This window comes from Scyliorhinus torazame, chromosome 14 (assembly GCF_047496885.1).
Source record: "Scyliorhinus torazame isolate Kashiwa2021f chromosome 14, sScyTor2.1, whole genome shotgun sequence".
NCBI lineage: Eukaryota > Metazoa > Chordata > Chondrichthyes > Carcharhiniformes > Scyliorhinidae > Scyliorhinus > Scyliorhinus torazame.
This window is the reverse complement of record NC_092720.1, coordinates 27280936-27293923: the sequence shown is the minus strand read 5'-3', so window position 1 is coordinate 27293923 and position 12988 is coordinate 27280936. Positions and strand designations below refer to the sequence as shown.

General features: G+C 44.7%; 1 protein-coding gene across 1 annotated transcript in view; it reads left to right on the top strand.

Annotated features, from left to right (window-relative positions):
• Positions 1-10751: 10751 nt before the first annotated feature.
• Positions 10752-12988, top strand: part of LOC140389279 (uncharacterized) — a 34703-nt gene continuing 32466 nt past the window's right edge. Inside the window, exon 1 of the mRNA XM_072473462.1 lies at positions 10752-11145. Within this exon, the coding sequence (XP_072329563.1) occupies positions 10966-11145 (180 nt within the window). The 5' untranslated portion in view covers positions 10752-10965. The remainder of the gene's footprint in view (positions 11146-12988) is intronic.

Here is a 12988-nt window from a genome sequence, read left to right as displayed (position 1 = left end):
TCCTCCCACAGTCCAAAGATGTGCAGGTTAGGTGGGGTTACAGGCGGGGGATTTTGCCTAGGTAGGGTGCTCTTTCAGAGGGTCGGTACAAACGCCATATGCCGAATGGCCCCCTTCTTCTGCACTGTGGGGATTTTATGGATTCCGCCTGAATTTAATGTCCACCCAAGAGGGCAGACAGGGCCTTGGTTTAACTTCTCTTCCGAAAGATCAACAACGCAATGAGACTTCAACGCCTAACCGTCTGACTTAAGGGCAATAATAGCAGCTCTGAGCCAAAAGGAAAATGCACAATTGAATATTTCACCACTGAACATGACCTTGGAATACACGTCCAAAACTACCACCTATAAGTTGTGCAGATGTTCTTCATCAGCAACATCTTTCTTCGAGCCATGAAAGTAAAAGTCAAATTTAAATTAACTTTGGACCTCCTTTACTGAAAAAGAAGTTGAATCTTTATGCCACTTTGTGATGTCAGAAGAGAACGGCAATGACACCAAACCATCACTGACATGAAAGTGCTGACGATCTTCCTATTGAGAACAAAATTTTGGTTTCGGATCGAAGAATGTAAATTCTCCTATATTCCCAAGAGGGGGAATCTATTAAGCCAACCCTTTATCAAATGCCAATTGACCGCAGCACGGTAGCATTGTGGATAGCACAATTGCTTCACAGCTCCAGGGTCCCAGGTTCGATTCCGGCTTGGGTCATTGTCTGTGCGAAGTCTGCACATCCTCCCCGTGTGTGTGTGGGTTTCCTCCGGGTGCTCCGGTTTCCTCCCACAGTCCAAAGATGTGCAGGTTAGGTGGATTGGCCATGATAAATTGCCCTTAGTGTCCAGAATTGCCCTTAGTGTTGGGTGGGGTTACTGGGTTATGGGGATTGGGTGAAGGTGTTGACCTTGGGTAGAGTGCTCTTTCCAAGAGCCGGTGCAGATTCAATGGGCTGAATGGCCTCTTCCTGCACTGTAAATTCTATGATAATCTATGACCGGCTGGGTGACTGCTACACATTGAGAGAGATGCCAGCCTTCAGGTGAAATGCTGAACAAAAAGTCTCTTCCTCCTGTTGCTATATTTTGTGCAGATCTTAAGAATCCCTAGGCATTGTTTAATAAAGAGCAAGGAGTTCTCTCCATATCCCAGCCAATATTCCTTTGTCAAACACAGTCATTAAAAGGAGTACGAGGTGTTTTTATCCTGGGCCACTTACAAGGCAGCCAGAAATTGAGGTGAAACTGATGTTCTCGAAGGGGATACTCATCCGAATAATACACCAACAAAAAAAAACCTGCTGAAAGGTTATACCTTGGATCCCTAAACCCTATGGATCCCCTAGTCAACAGAAGTTTGCCAGCAGCCACAACGCTACCTGTTCTGGGAAACACTGCTGTGAATTTCAATGTTTGGTCACAGTCAATGAGGCAAGAGGCAATGAACGCCCTCCGCCGCAGCTTTGTCTGCAAAACTTCAATAAGCCAATAAATAGCCTTGTCCATGCTTCAACCCTCCAGGAATCTTACCTTACCGGACAGAGCCCCAGTGAACTAGGCCTCTGCCCCCTTATTTCTTGACTGTTGCACACTGAAGGATGGCATAATCCCGAGGAAAGTTCAGAATAATATGTCCTGCATAATCAAAACAAGAACTTACAGTTAGAAACATCTTCTTACATCTCTCAACTCCGTTACACACATTGAAATACTTTGTGTATAGTTACTCGTGTTATAAAGGCAAACACGATAGTCATTTTGTGCACAGCAAGATCCCATACACCTCAATGATGTGAATAACCAGTTAATCTATTTTTTTTGCTTTTTTTTACTTGCTCTGCAGCCCAGATGAACTCACATTAGAAGAATGCTCTGTGAGCTGGATTACCCCATAGTGGCAAATTCCTGGGGTTCCTCACGATTTTCAGCAAGAGGCTTCTGCACCAAACAGAATTTGAGTTAATTGCAGGTTCCCACACAAACATTCATCACATTTTTTTTAAATGTCTATGTGCACACCCTGCCTCCAAAGTTTTACTTTTTGTTAATTGTTTTTTGTTTTTTTAATTGTTTCCACAAGTAGCTCCTCTGTTCACATTTATGAATGAATCTGCCTATGTAAACTTGTCACATTCTAATTACACCCTCCCACCATTGGTGGCAGTGCAGACCTCAATTTTGCAGTTTCTCAGCTTGAACTGCAGCCTAACATGTACGCAGCATCCAGCTCTACTCTCCACACCGAGTTGCTGTGGGCGTTATTATTTAATTGTAAGTATGAGACCCCACCATTCACACTGTCCATGGCTTATCCCAGGCAGCCACCTATTTTGGACAAATGGCATTTGCCCTTACCAAGGGAATTAATTACAAAGGCTTGTAAACATGTACACGGCTATGGGGAAAGAGCGTGGCATGTGGGACTAATTGGATAGCGTTTCAAATAACTAATATACATGCAATGGGCCAAATGGACTACTTCTGTGCTGTATCATTCTATAATTCTATTCGCAAGATGTTAAGTGAGTTGGATGATGTGTCAACTTTCAGAGGCAATGACAACAAGAACTGGAATACAGAAGGAGACAAGCTGCAGATGGGATTCTAGTTGTATCTCGGCACTTCTAGTTAGCAAGATATAACGCACCAAGGCGTTATATCTGAGTCCCGAGCATTTCATTTTCATGCTTGTATTTAAATCCTTCCAGTGTCTATTCTGTGCCCCAGTTGGTTTGATCTCAAATTCTCATCGTTGATAATTGCCTGTTTTGAAGAAGAACTTTACCCATGGTTCTGTTAACGAAATTAAGGAATCCCATGCGCCCTGCTTGATCTTCACTCAGTATTTTGGGAACTTTAGATAAACTGTGTTTCAAATCCCAGACAAATCATCCGTTTATCCCTTGCTGCATTATATCTTGCTAACAAGAAGCACAGGGATACAACTCGAATCCTATCGGCAACTTGTCTCCTTCTGCATTCCTGTTCTTATCATAGAATCATAGAATTTACAGTGCAGAAGGAGGCCATTCGGCCCATCGAGTCTGCACCGGCCCTTGGAAAGAGCACTCTACCCAAGCCCACACCATATCCCGGTAACCCTGTAATCCCACCCAACCTTCTTGGACACGAAGGGCAATTTAGCATGGCCAATTCACCTAACCCGCACATCTTTGGACTGTGGGAGGAAACCGGAGAACCCGGAGGAAACCCACGCAGACACGGGAGAAGGTGCAGACTCCACGCAGAATGTGCAAGCTGGGAATTGAACCTGGGACCCTGGAGCTGTGAAGCAACTGTGCTAACCACTGTGCTACCGTGCTACCGTCTTGTTGGCATTGTCTCTGCAAGATGATAAATGGGCGGCACGGTAGCACAATGGTTAGCACTGTTGCTTCACAGCGGCAGGGTCCCAGGTTCGATTCCCGATTTAGGTCACTGTCTGTGTGGAGTCTGCACGTTCTCGCTGTGTCTGCGTGCGTTTCCTCCGGGTGCTCCGGTTTCCTCCCACAAGTCCAGAAAGACGTACTTGTTAGGTGAATTGGACATTCTGAATTCTTCTTCAGTGTACCCGAACAGGTGCCAGAGTGTGGCGACTAGGGGATTTTCTTTTTTTTTTAATTTAGAGTACCCAATTCATGTTTTCCAATTAAGGGGCAATTTAGCGTGGCCAATCCATCTACCCTGCACACCTTCGGGTTGTGGGAGTTAAACCCGTCAAACACGGGGAGAATGTGCAAACTGCACATGGACATGACCCAGAGCCGGGGTTGAACCTGGGACCTCGACACCATGAGGCAGCAGTGCTAACCACTGCTCCACCGTGCTGCCCGAGAATTGGGGATTTTCACAGTAACTTCATTGCAGTGTTAATATGAGCCTACTTGTAACACTGATAAAGATTATTATAAACCATTCAACACTCATCGTTGCCAGTCGCATTAGAATTCTCTTCCCGAACCCAGTGGTACACTCAGGCAGTCTTTTTCCAAAGCCATAATTCTCGGAACAGGCCGCTAGTCTGTTGCCAGAGGCCTATAACTTGAGGGACACCACTCCACATCAAGGGTGCTTGACCAGCAGTCCCTCCAGCTTTTCCACCAGCCATTGACATGTTTGGAAGGATTTGCAGATTGACACTCAACCTGTTTGACCGCGTTATGAATGCACCTTCCTCGACCATCAGGTCCGGGGGTGGGTTTACCCAGAATGTCTAGCTTAGAGACAGGGACGCTACCCTTGCAGCCAATTAGGTACTTTTAAAGTGCAGTCATTGTTGCATTGCAGGAAATGCAGCGGCCAAATTACTCACACAAAACAGTAGTGTGATAATCACTAAGTGATGTATTTGAATTATATTGGCTAAGGGATAAATATTGGCCTGCTCTTTTTGGAAATAGTGGCAAGGGATCTCTTATGTACACCCGAGATAGCAGATATGGCCCTTGGTTTATCATCCCATGCTAAAGACAGCACCTCCAACAGTGCAGCACTTGCATTGTGTAATGGAATGTTTTGTATGCTCAGGTTCTATCAGAATCCTCTGTCCACTATTTTAACTCATCATTGATTAACCCATTAGGTTGATATCTTTGTTGAACTGGCACAGGCTGACACCTTGCAGAAAGAGGCCATTCACCCCACTCTGCCTGTGCTCTCCTTTTGAGAGAGGTATCCAAATAGTACCACTTTCTTGCTCTTAACCCTTAAGCCCTGCTATTTTCTCCCCTTCACAGATGGAGGAATTCCATCTTCATTGGGGCTTAGCCTCAAGCCTATCCACTACATAATCTACAATTAGAGGGGCCCCACCCCCTCATATAGAAAAAAAAAGTATTTGACAAACCTTTTTGTTTACTTGGGAAGGGAAGAGAAGCAGGAGATATGTGCACAGTTTTCATTGTGATGTCACATACAAGCTTAGCAGCGCAGTGTTCTCAGACAACTTGCATCAGCATGTCATTGGTACTAACGGAGAAAAGATTGCCCAAATACTTTTGTGGAGACAGTGTTATCAGCAATAACGTTCATCAGATCAGCACTGATAACCACTCGAGGTAGTTAGGCTTCTTTATGATGTCAAACAGCTGCTATGACGTCGGAGCAGTTTCTGTGGTGTCATAAAGAAATCAATGTTTTCACTGTGGCCAGCTCACCTCAGTTTATGCTTCACGGAGGTCACCATAGTCACTATCATGATGTGCAAAGAAGTCTTCTTTGGCGAGAGCTTGCATCATGACTGCCCATCCCGACACACACTTCAGCATCAGAGGTTGAGAAGAAGTCTTTCAACACAGCAAGGACCACGGCCTGTGAGGGGGAATTCCAGAGGCAGAATTGAGCGGAAACCATGTTAATGAATTAACCTGAGTAATGCTCAGGCACACACATACAAACACACACACACACGCAAAGAAATCCAATTTTTGCATTTGAAAATAAAAAATGATATTTGAAATCAATAATTGAAAAATCAGAAAGAAGAAACAGCTTGAAGCTTTCATAACCTCAGGGTATCTCTGAGCATTTTACAGCCAATGACTCTTTGTTGAAACAAAAGCAAAAATGATAGTAGATGCTGGAAGTAAAAGCAAAAACTGCTGGAAATACTCAGCAGGTCAGGCAACATCTGTGGTGAGAAACAGGGTTAATGTTTCTTGTCCAAATGATCTTTCATCAGATCTTTTTTTGAAGTGCGCTTGATCACTATTATAAAGTAATTATTATTGTTGCTAACTTGCACTCAGATAGGTCCCGTGAACTGCAGTGTGGTGGTAGTGATTGTGAGCTACCTGTAGATCAGGACAATGGAATATCATCCCCTATTTTTCTTCACAATGGATGGCACAGTGGTTAGGATTGTTGCCTCACAACGCTAGGGACCCAGGTTCGATTCCGGCCTTGTGTGGCATTTGCACTTTCTCCCCATGTCACGTGGGCCTCCTCTGAGTGCTTGGGTTTCCTCCCACAGTCCAAAGATGTGCAGGTTAGGTGGGGTTACAGGCGGGGGATTGGGCCTAGGTAGGGGCTCTTTCAGAGGGTCGGCACAAACTCGATTTGCCGAATGGCCCCCTTCCTCTGCACCGTGGGTATTTTATGGATTCCACCTGAATTTAATGTCCACCCAAGAGGGCAGACAGGGCCTTGGTTTAACTTCTCTTCCGAAAGATCAGCAACGCAATGAGACTTCAACGCCTAACCGTCTGACTTAAAGACAACAATAGCAGCTCTGAGCCAAAAGGAAAATGCACAATTAAATATTTCACCACTGAACATGACCTTGGAATACACGTCCAAAACTACCACCTATAAGTTGTGCAGATGTTCTTCATCAGCAACATCTTTCTTCGAGCCATGAATGTAAAAGTCAAATTTAAATTAACTTTGGACCTCCTTTACTGAAAAAGAAATTGAATCTTTATGCCACTTTGTGATGTCAGAAGAGAACGGCAATGACACCAAACCATCACTGACATGAAAGTGCTGACGATCTTCCTATTGAGAACAAAATTTTGGTTTCGGATCTAGGAGTGTAAATTCTCATATATTGCCAAGAGGGGGTATCTATTAAGCCAACCCTTTATCAAATGCCAATTGACCACAGCACGGTAGCATTGTGGATAGCACAATTGCTTCACAGCTCCAGGGTCCCAGGTTCGATTCCGGCTTGGGTCATTGTCTGTGCGAAGTCTGCACATCCTCCCCGTGTGTGTGTGGGTTTCCTCCGGGTGCTCCGGTTTCCTCCCATAGTTCAAAGATGTGCAGGTTAGGTGGATTGGCCATGATAAATTGCCCTTAGTGTCCAAAATTGCCCTTAGTGTTGGGTGGGGTTACTGGGTTATGGGGATTGGGTGGAGGTGTTGACCTTGGGTAGAGTGCTCTTTCCAAGAGCCGGTGCAGACTCGATGGGCTGAAGGGCCTCCTCCTGCACTGTAAATTCTATGATAATCTATGACCGGCTGGGTGACTGCTACACATTGAGAGAGATGCCAGCCATCAGGTGAAATGCTGAACAAAAAGTCTCTTCCTCCTGTTGCTATATTTTGTGCAGATCTTAAGAATCCCTAGGCATTGTTTAATAAAGAGCAAGGAGTTCTCTCCATATCCCAGCCAATATTCCTTTGTCAAACACAGTCATTAAAAGGAGTATGAGGTGTTTTTATCCTGGGCCACGAACAAGGCAGCCAGAAATTGAGGTGAAACTGATGTTCTCTAAGGGAATACTCATCCGAATAATACACCAACAAATAAAAACCTGCTGAAAAGTTATACCTTTGATCCTTAAACCCTATGGATCCCCTAGTCAACAGAATTTTGCCAGCAGCCACAACGCTACCTGTTCTGGGAAACACTGCTGTGAATTGCAATGTTTGGTCACAGTCAATGAGGCAAGAGGCAATGAACGCCCTCCCCCGCAGCTTTGTCTGCAAAACTTCAATAAGCCAATAGCCTTGTCCATGCTTCAACCCTCCAGGAATCTTACCTTACCAGACAGAGCCCCAGTGAACTCGGCCTCTGCCCCCTTATTTCTTGACTGTCGCACACTGAAGGATGGGCATAATCCCGAGGAGAGTTCAGAATAATATACCCTGCATTATCAAAACAAGAACTTACAGTTATATACACCTTATTACATCTCTCAACTCCGTTACACACATTGAAATACTTTGTGTATAGTTACTCTTGTTATAAAGGCAAACACGATAGTCATTGTGTGCACAGCAAGATCCCATACACCTCAATGATGTGAATAACCAGTTAATCTATTTTTTTTGCTTTTTTTACTTGCTCTGCAGCCCAGATGTATTCACATTAGAAGAATGCTCTGTGTGCTGGATTCCCCCATAGTGGCAAATTCCTGGGGTTCCTCACAATTTTCAGCAAGAGGCTTCTGCGCCAAACAGAATTTGAGTTAATTGCAGGTTCCCACACAAACATCCATCACATTTTTTTTAAATGTCTATGTGCACACCCTGCCTCCAAAGTTTTGCTTTTTGTTAATTGTTTTTTGTTTTATTAATTGTTTCCACAAGGAGCTCCTCTGTTCACATTTATGAATGAAACTGCCTGTGTAAACTTGTCACATACTAATTACACCCTCCCACCAGTGGTGGCAGTGCAGAACCTCAATTTTGCAGTTTCTCAACTTGAACTGCAGCCTAACACGTACGCAGCATCCAGCTCTACTCTCCACACTGAGTTGCTGTGGGCGTTATTATTTAATTGTAAGTATGAGACCCCACCATTCACACTGTCCATGGCTTATCCCAGGTAGCCACCTATTTTGGACAAATAGCATTTGCCCTTACCAAGGGAATTAATTACAAAGGCTTGTAAACATGTACACGGCTATGGGGAAAGAGCATGGGGTGTGGGACTAATTGGATAGCGTTTCAAATAACTAATATACATGCAATGGGCCAAATGGACTACTTCTGTGCTGTATCATTCGAGAATTCTATTCGCAAGACGTTAAGTGAGTTGGATGATGTGTCAACTTTCAGAGGCAATGACAACAAGAACAGGAATACAGAAAGAGACAAGCTGCAGATGGGATTCTAGTTGTATCTCGGCACTTCTAGTTAGCAAGATATAACGCACCAAGGCTGTTCACTGAGTCCCGAGCATTTCATTTTCATGCTTGTATTTAAATCCTTCCAGTGTCTATTCTGTGCCGCAGTTGGTTTGATCTCAAATTCTCATTGTTGATAATTGCCTGTTTTGAAGAAGAAAACATGGTTCTGTTCACGAAATTAAGAAATCCCATCCGCCCTACTTGATCTTCACTCAGTATTTTGGGAACTTTGGATAAACTGTGTTTCAAATCCCAAACAAATCATCCGTTTATCCCTTGCTGCATTATATCTTGCTAACAAGAAGCACAGGGATACAACTCGAAACCTATCGGCAACTTGGCTCCTTTTGCATTTCTGTTCTTATCATAGAATCATAGAATTTACAGTGCAGAAGGAGGCCATTCGGCCCATTGAGTCTGCACCGGCCCTTGGAAAGAGCACTCTACCCAAGCCCACACCATATCCCGGTAACCCTGTAATCCCACCCAACCTTCTTGGACACTAAGGGCAATTTAGCATGGCCAATTCACCTAACCTGCACATCTTTGGACTGTGGGAGGAAACCGGAGAACCCGGAGGAAACCCACGCAGACACGGGAGAAGGTGCAGACTCCACGCAGAATGTGCAAGCTGGGAATTGAACCTGGGGCCCTGGAGCTGTGAAGCAACTGTGCTAACCACTGTGCTACCGTGCTACCGTCTTGTTGGCATTGTCTTTGCAAGATGATAAATGGGCGGCACGGTAGCACAATGGTTAGCACTGTTGCTTCACAGCGCAGGGTCCCAGGTTCGATTCCCGATTTAGGTCACTGTCTGTGCGGAGTCTGCACGTTCTCGCTGTGTCTGCGTGCGTTTCCTCCGGGTGCTCCGGTTTCCTCCCACAAGTCCAGAAAGGCATACTTGTTAGGTGAATTGGACATTCTGAATTCTTCCTCAGTGTACCCGAACAGGTGCCAGAGTGTGGCAACTAGAGGATTTTCTTTTTTTTAAAATTTAGAGTACCCAATTCATTTTTTCCAAGTAAGGGGCAATTTAGCGTGGTCAATCCATCTACCCTGCACACCTTGGGGTTGTGGGAGCGAAACCCGTGCAAACACGGGGAGAATGTGCAAACTGCACATGGACATGACCCAGAGCCGGGGTTGAACCTGGGACCTCGGCACCATGAGGCAGAAGTTCTAACCACTGCTCCACCGTGCTGCCGAGAATTGGGGATTTTCACAGTATCTTCATTGCAGTGTTAATATAAGCCTACTTGTAACACTGATAAAGATTATTATAAACCATTCAACAGCCAATTACGTACTTTTAAAGTGCAGTCATTGTTGCATTGCAGGAAATGAAGCGGCCAAATTACTCACACAAAACAGTCGTGTGATAATCACTAAGTGATGTATTTGAATTATATTGGCTAAGGGATAAATATTGGCCTGCTCTTTTTGGAAATAGTGGCAAGGGATCTCTTATGTACACCCGAGATAGCAGATATGGCCCTTGGTTTACCATCCCATGCGAAAGACAGCACCTCCAACAGTGCAGCACTTGCATTGTGTAATGGAATGTTTTGTATGCGCAGGTTCTATCAGAATCCTCTGTCCGCTATTTTAACTCATCATTGATTAACCCATTAGGTTGATATCTTTGTTGAACTGGCACAGGCTGACACCTTGCAGAAAGAGGCCATTCACCCCACTGTGCCTGTGCTCTCCTTTTGAGAGTGGTATCCAAATAATACCACTTTCTTACTCTTAAGCCCTGCTATTTTCTCCCCTTCACAGATGGAGGAATTCCATCTTCATTGGGGCTTAGCCTCAAGCCTATCCACTACATATTCTACAATTACAGGGGCCCCACTCCCTCATATATAAAAAAAAAGTATTTGACAAACCTTTTTGTTTACTTGGGAAGGGAAGAGAAGCAGGAGATATGTGCACAGTTTTCATTGTGATGTCACATACAAGCTTAGCAGCGCAGTGTTCTGAGACAACTTGCATCAGCATGTCATTGGTACTAACGGAGAAAAGATTGCCCAAATACTTTTGTGGAGACAGTGTTATCAGCAATGGCGTTCATCATATTAGCACTGATAACCACTGGAGGTAGTTAGGCTTCTTTATGATGTCAAAGAGCTGCTATGACGTCGGAGCAGTTTCTGTGGTGTCATAAAGAAATCAATGTTTTCACTGTGGCCATGCTCACCTCAGTTTATGCTTCACGGAGGTCAACACAGTCGCTATCATGGTGTGCAAAGAAGTCTTCTTTGGCTAGAGCTTGCATCATGACTGTCCATCCCAACACACACTTAAGCGTCAGAGGTTGAGAAGAAGTCTTTCAACACAGCAAGGACCACGGCCTGTGAGGTGGGAATTCCAGAGGCAGAATTCGGAAACCATGTTTCTATGCTCTGGAACCACTGCAAGATGTCTCGGTGTAATACTTCTTGGACTCGCCATTCTCTGTTTCTGTGTGAATGTATTGCTCTTTTTCCCAAATGGTGACACACGATATGCTAAGAAGAACGTATCATCAACCGTGTGGTATTTGGGAGGGGTTATTGGTTCTGGAATTTTGGTAAGTATAATTGGAGTCGAGTGATGGTCATTCTGAAAGATGCAATTTTTTTTTCAGAGAGCAATACTTATAATTTTGGAAAGGTTTGAATATGTAAGACATATTTGCAATATGAAAACTTGCTGCAATATTTTTCCACATAATGATAGCAAATGCACTTTAAAAAAAGTAAAGTGAAATCAGAGAATGCGGGAAATACTCAAGCGCGTAGAACATAGAACATACAGTGCAGAAGGAGGCCATTCGGCCCATTGAGTCTGCACCGACCCACTTAAGCCCTCATTTCCACTCTATCCCCCAAATCCCTCCTATTCTTTTTGGTCACTAAGGGCAATTTATCATGGCCAATCCACCTAACCTGCACGTCTTTAGACTGTGGGAGGAAACCGGAGCACCCGGAGGAAACCCACGCAGACACAGGGAGAACGTGCAGACGCCACACAGACAGTGACCCAGCCGGGAATCAAACCTGGGACCCTGGCGCAGTGAAGCCCTAGTGCTATCCACTTGTGCTACCATTCTGCCCCAGGTCAGGCAACATTTCTGGAGAGCAACAGAGTGAACCTTTTAGAACCCAAAATTTCTCTCTCCACAGATGCTGTCCAATCTGTTGAGTATTTCCGGCAATTTTAGTTTCTGATTCGGATTCGAGAATCTGCAATATTTTATTTCTGTGTTAAACTTTAAGGAGTTAATTCACTGGGTGAAGTTCCTTGAAATGTTTCTGAGAGACACAATCAGGCATTATGTCAATGTCTGTCTCTTTTTAAAACATCAGAAATATTCTATAAATTAAGGGAACTGGGCCGCACTGTGTGTGAGCACTGTTCCCTTTATCTGATCGTGGCTGATCATGCAAATTCAGCATCCCACTCTCACTTTCTTCCCATACACCTTGATCCTTTTAGCCAAAAGAGCCATGCCCAGCTCCCTCTTGACTATGTCCAACGAACTGGCCCCAACAGTTTTCTGTGGTAGAGAATTCCACAAGTGGCTAGCACTGTGGCTTCACAGCGCCAGGGCCCCAGGTTCGATTCCCTGCTGGGTCACTGTCTGTGCGGAGTCTGCACGTTCTCCACGTGTCTGCGTGGGTTTGTCCGGGTGCTCCGGTTTCCTCCCACTAGTCCCGAAAGACGTTCTGTTAGGCAATTTGGACATTCTGAATTCTCCCTCTGTGTACCTGAACAGGAGCCGGAATGTGGTGAGTAGAGGATTTTCACTTCATTGCAGCTTTAATGTAAGCCTACTTGTGACAATAAGGATTGTTATATTATAACTTCACAGCTCTCTGAGAGAAGAGGTTCTTCCTCATCTCAGTCCTGAATGGCTTACCCCTTATCCTTAGGCTGTGACCCCTAGTTCTTGAGTCCCCAACATGGGGAACATTCTTCCCGCATCTAGCCTTTCAAGTCCCATCAGGATTTGTATATTTCAATGAGATCCCCTCTCATTCTTCTAAACTCCAGTCAAGCTCAGTCAATCTAGTCTTTTTTCATATGTCAGTCCTGCCATCCCAGGAATTAGTCTGGTGAACCTTCGCTGGACACCCTCAATCGCAAGAATGTCCTTCCTCAAACTAGGAGACCAAAACTGCGCACAATACTCAAGGTGTAGCCTCACCATGGCCTTGTATAACTGCAGCAAGGCATTCCTACTCCTATACTCAAATCCTTTTGCTATGAAGGCCAGCGTGCCATTAGCTTTTCTCACTGTCTGCTGTACCTGTATGCCAACCTTCAGCGACTGTTCCACCGTGACACACAGGTCTCGTTGCACTTCCCCTTTTCCTAAATTGCCACCATTCAGATAACAATCTGCCTTCCTGTTTTTGCCACCAAAGTGA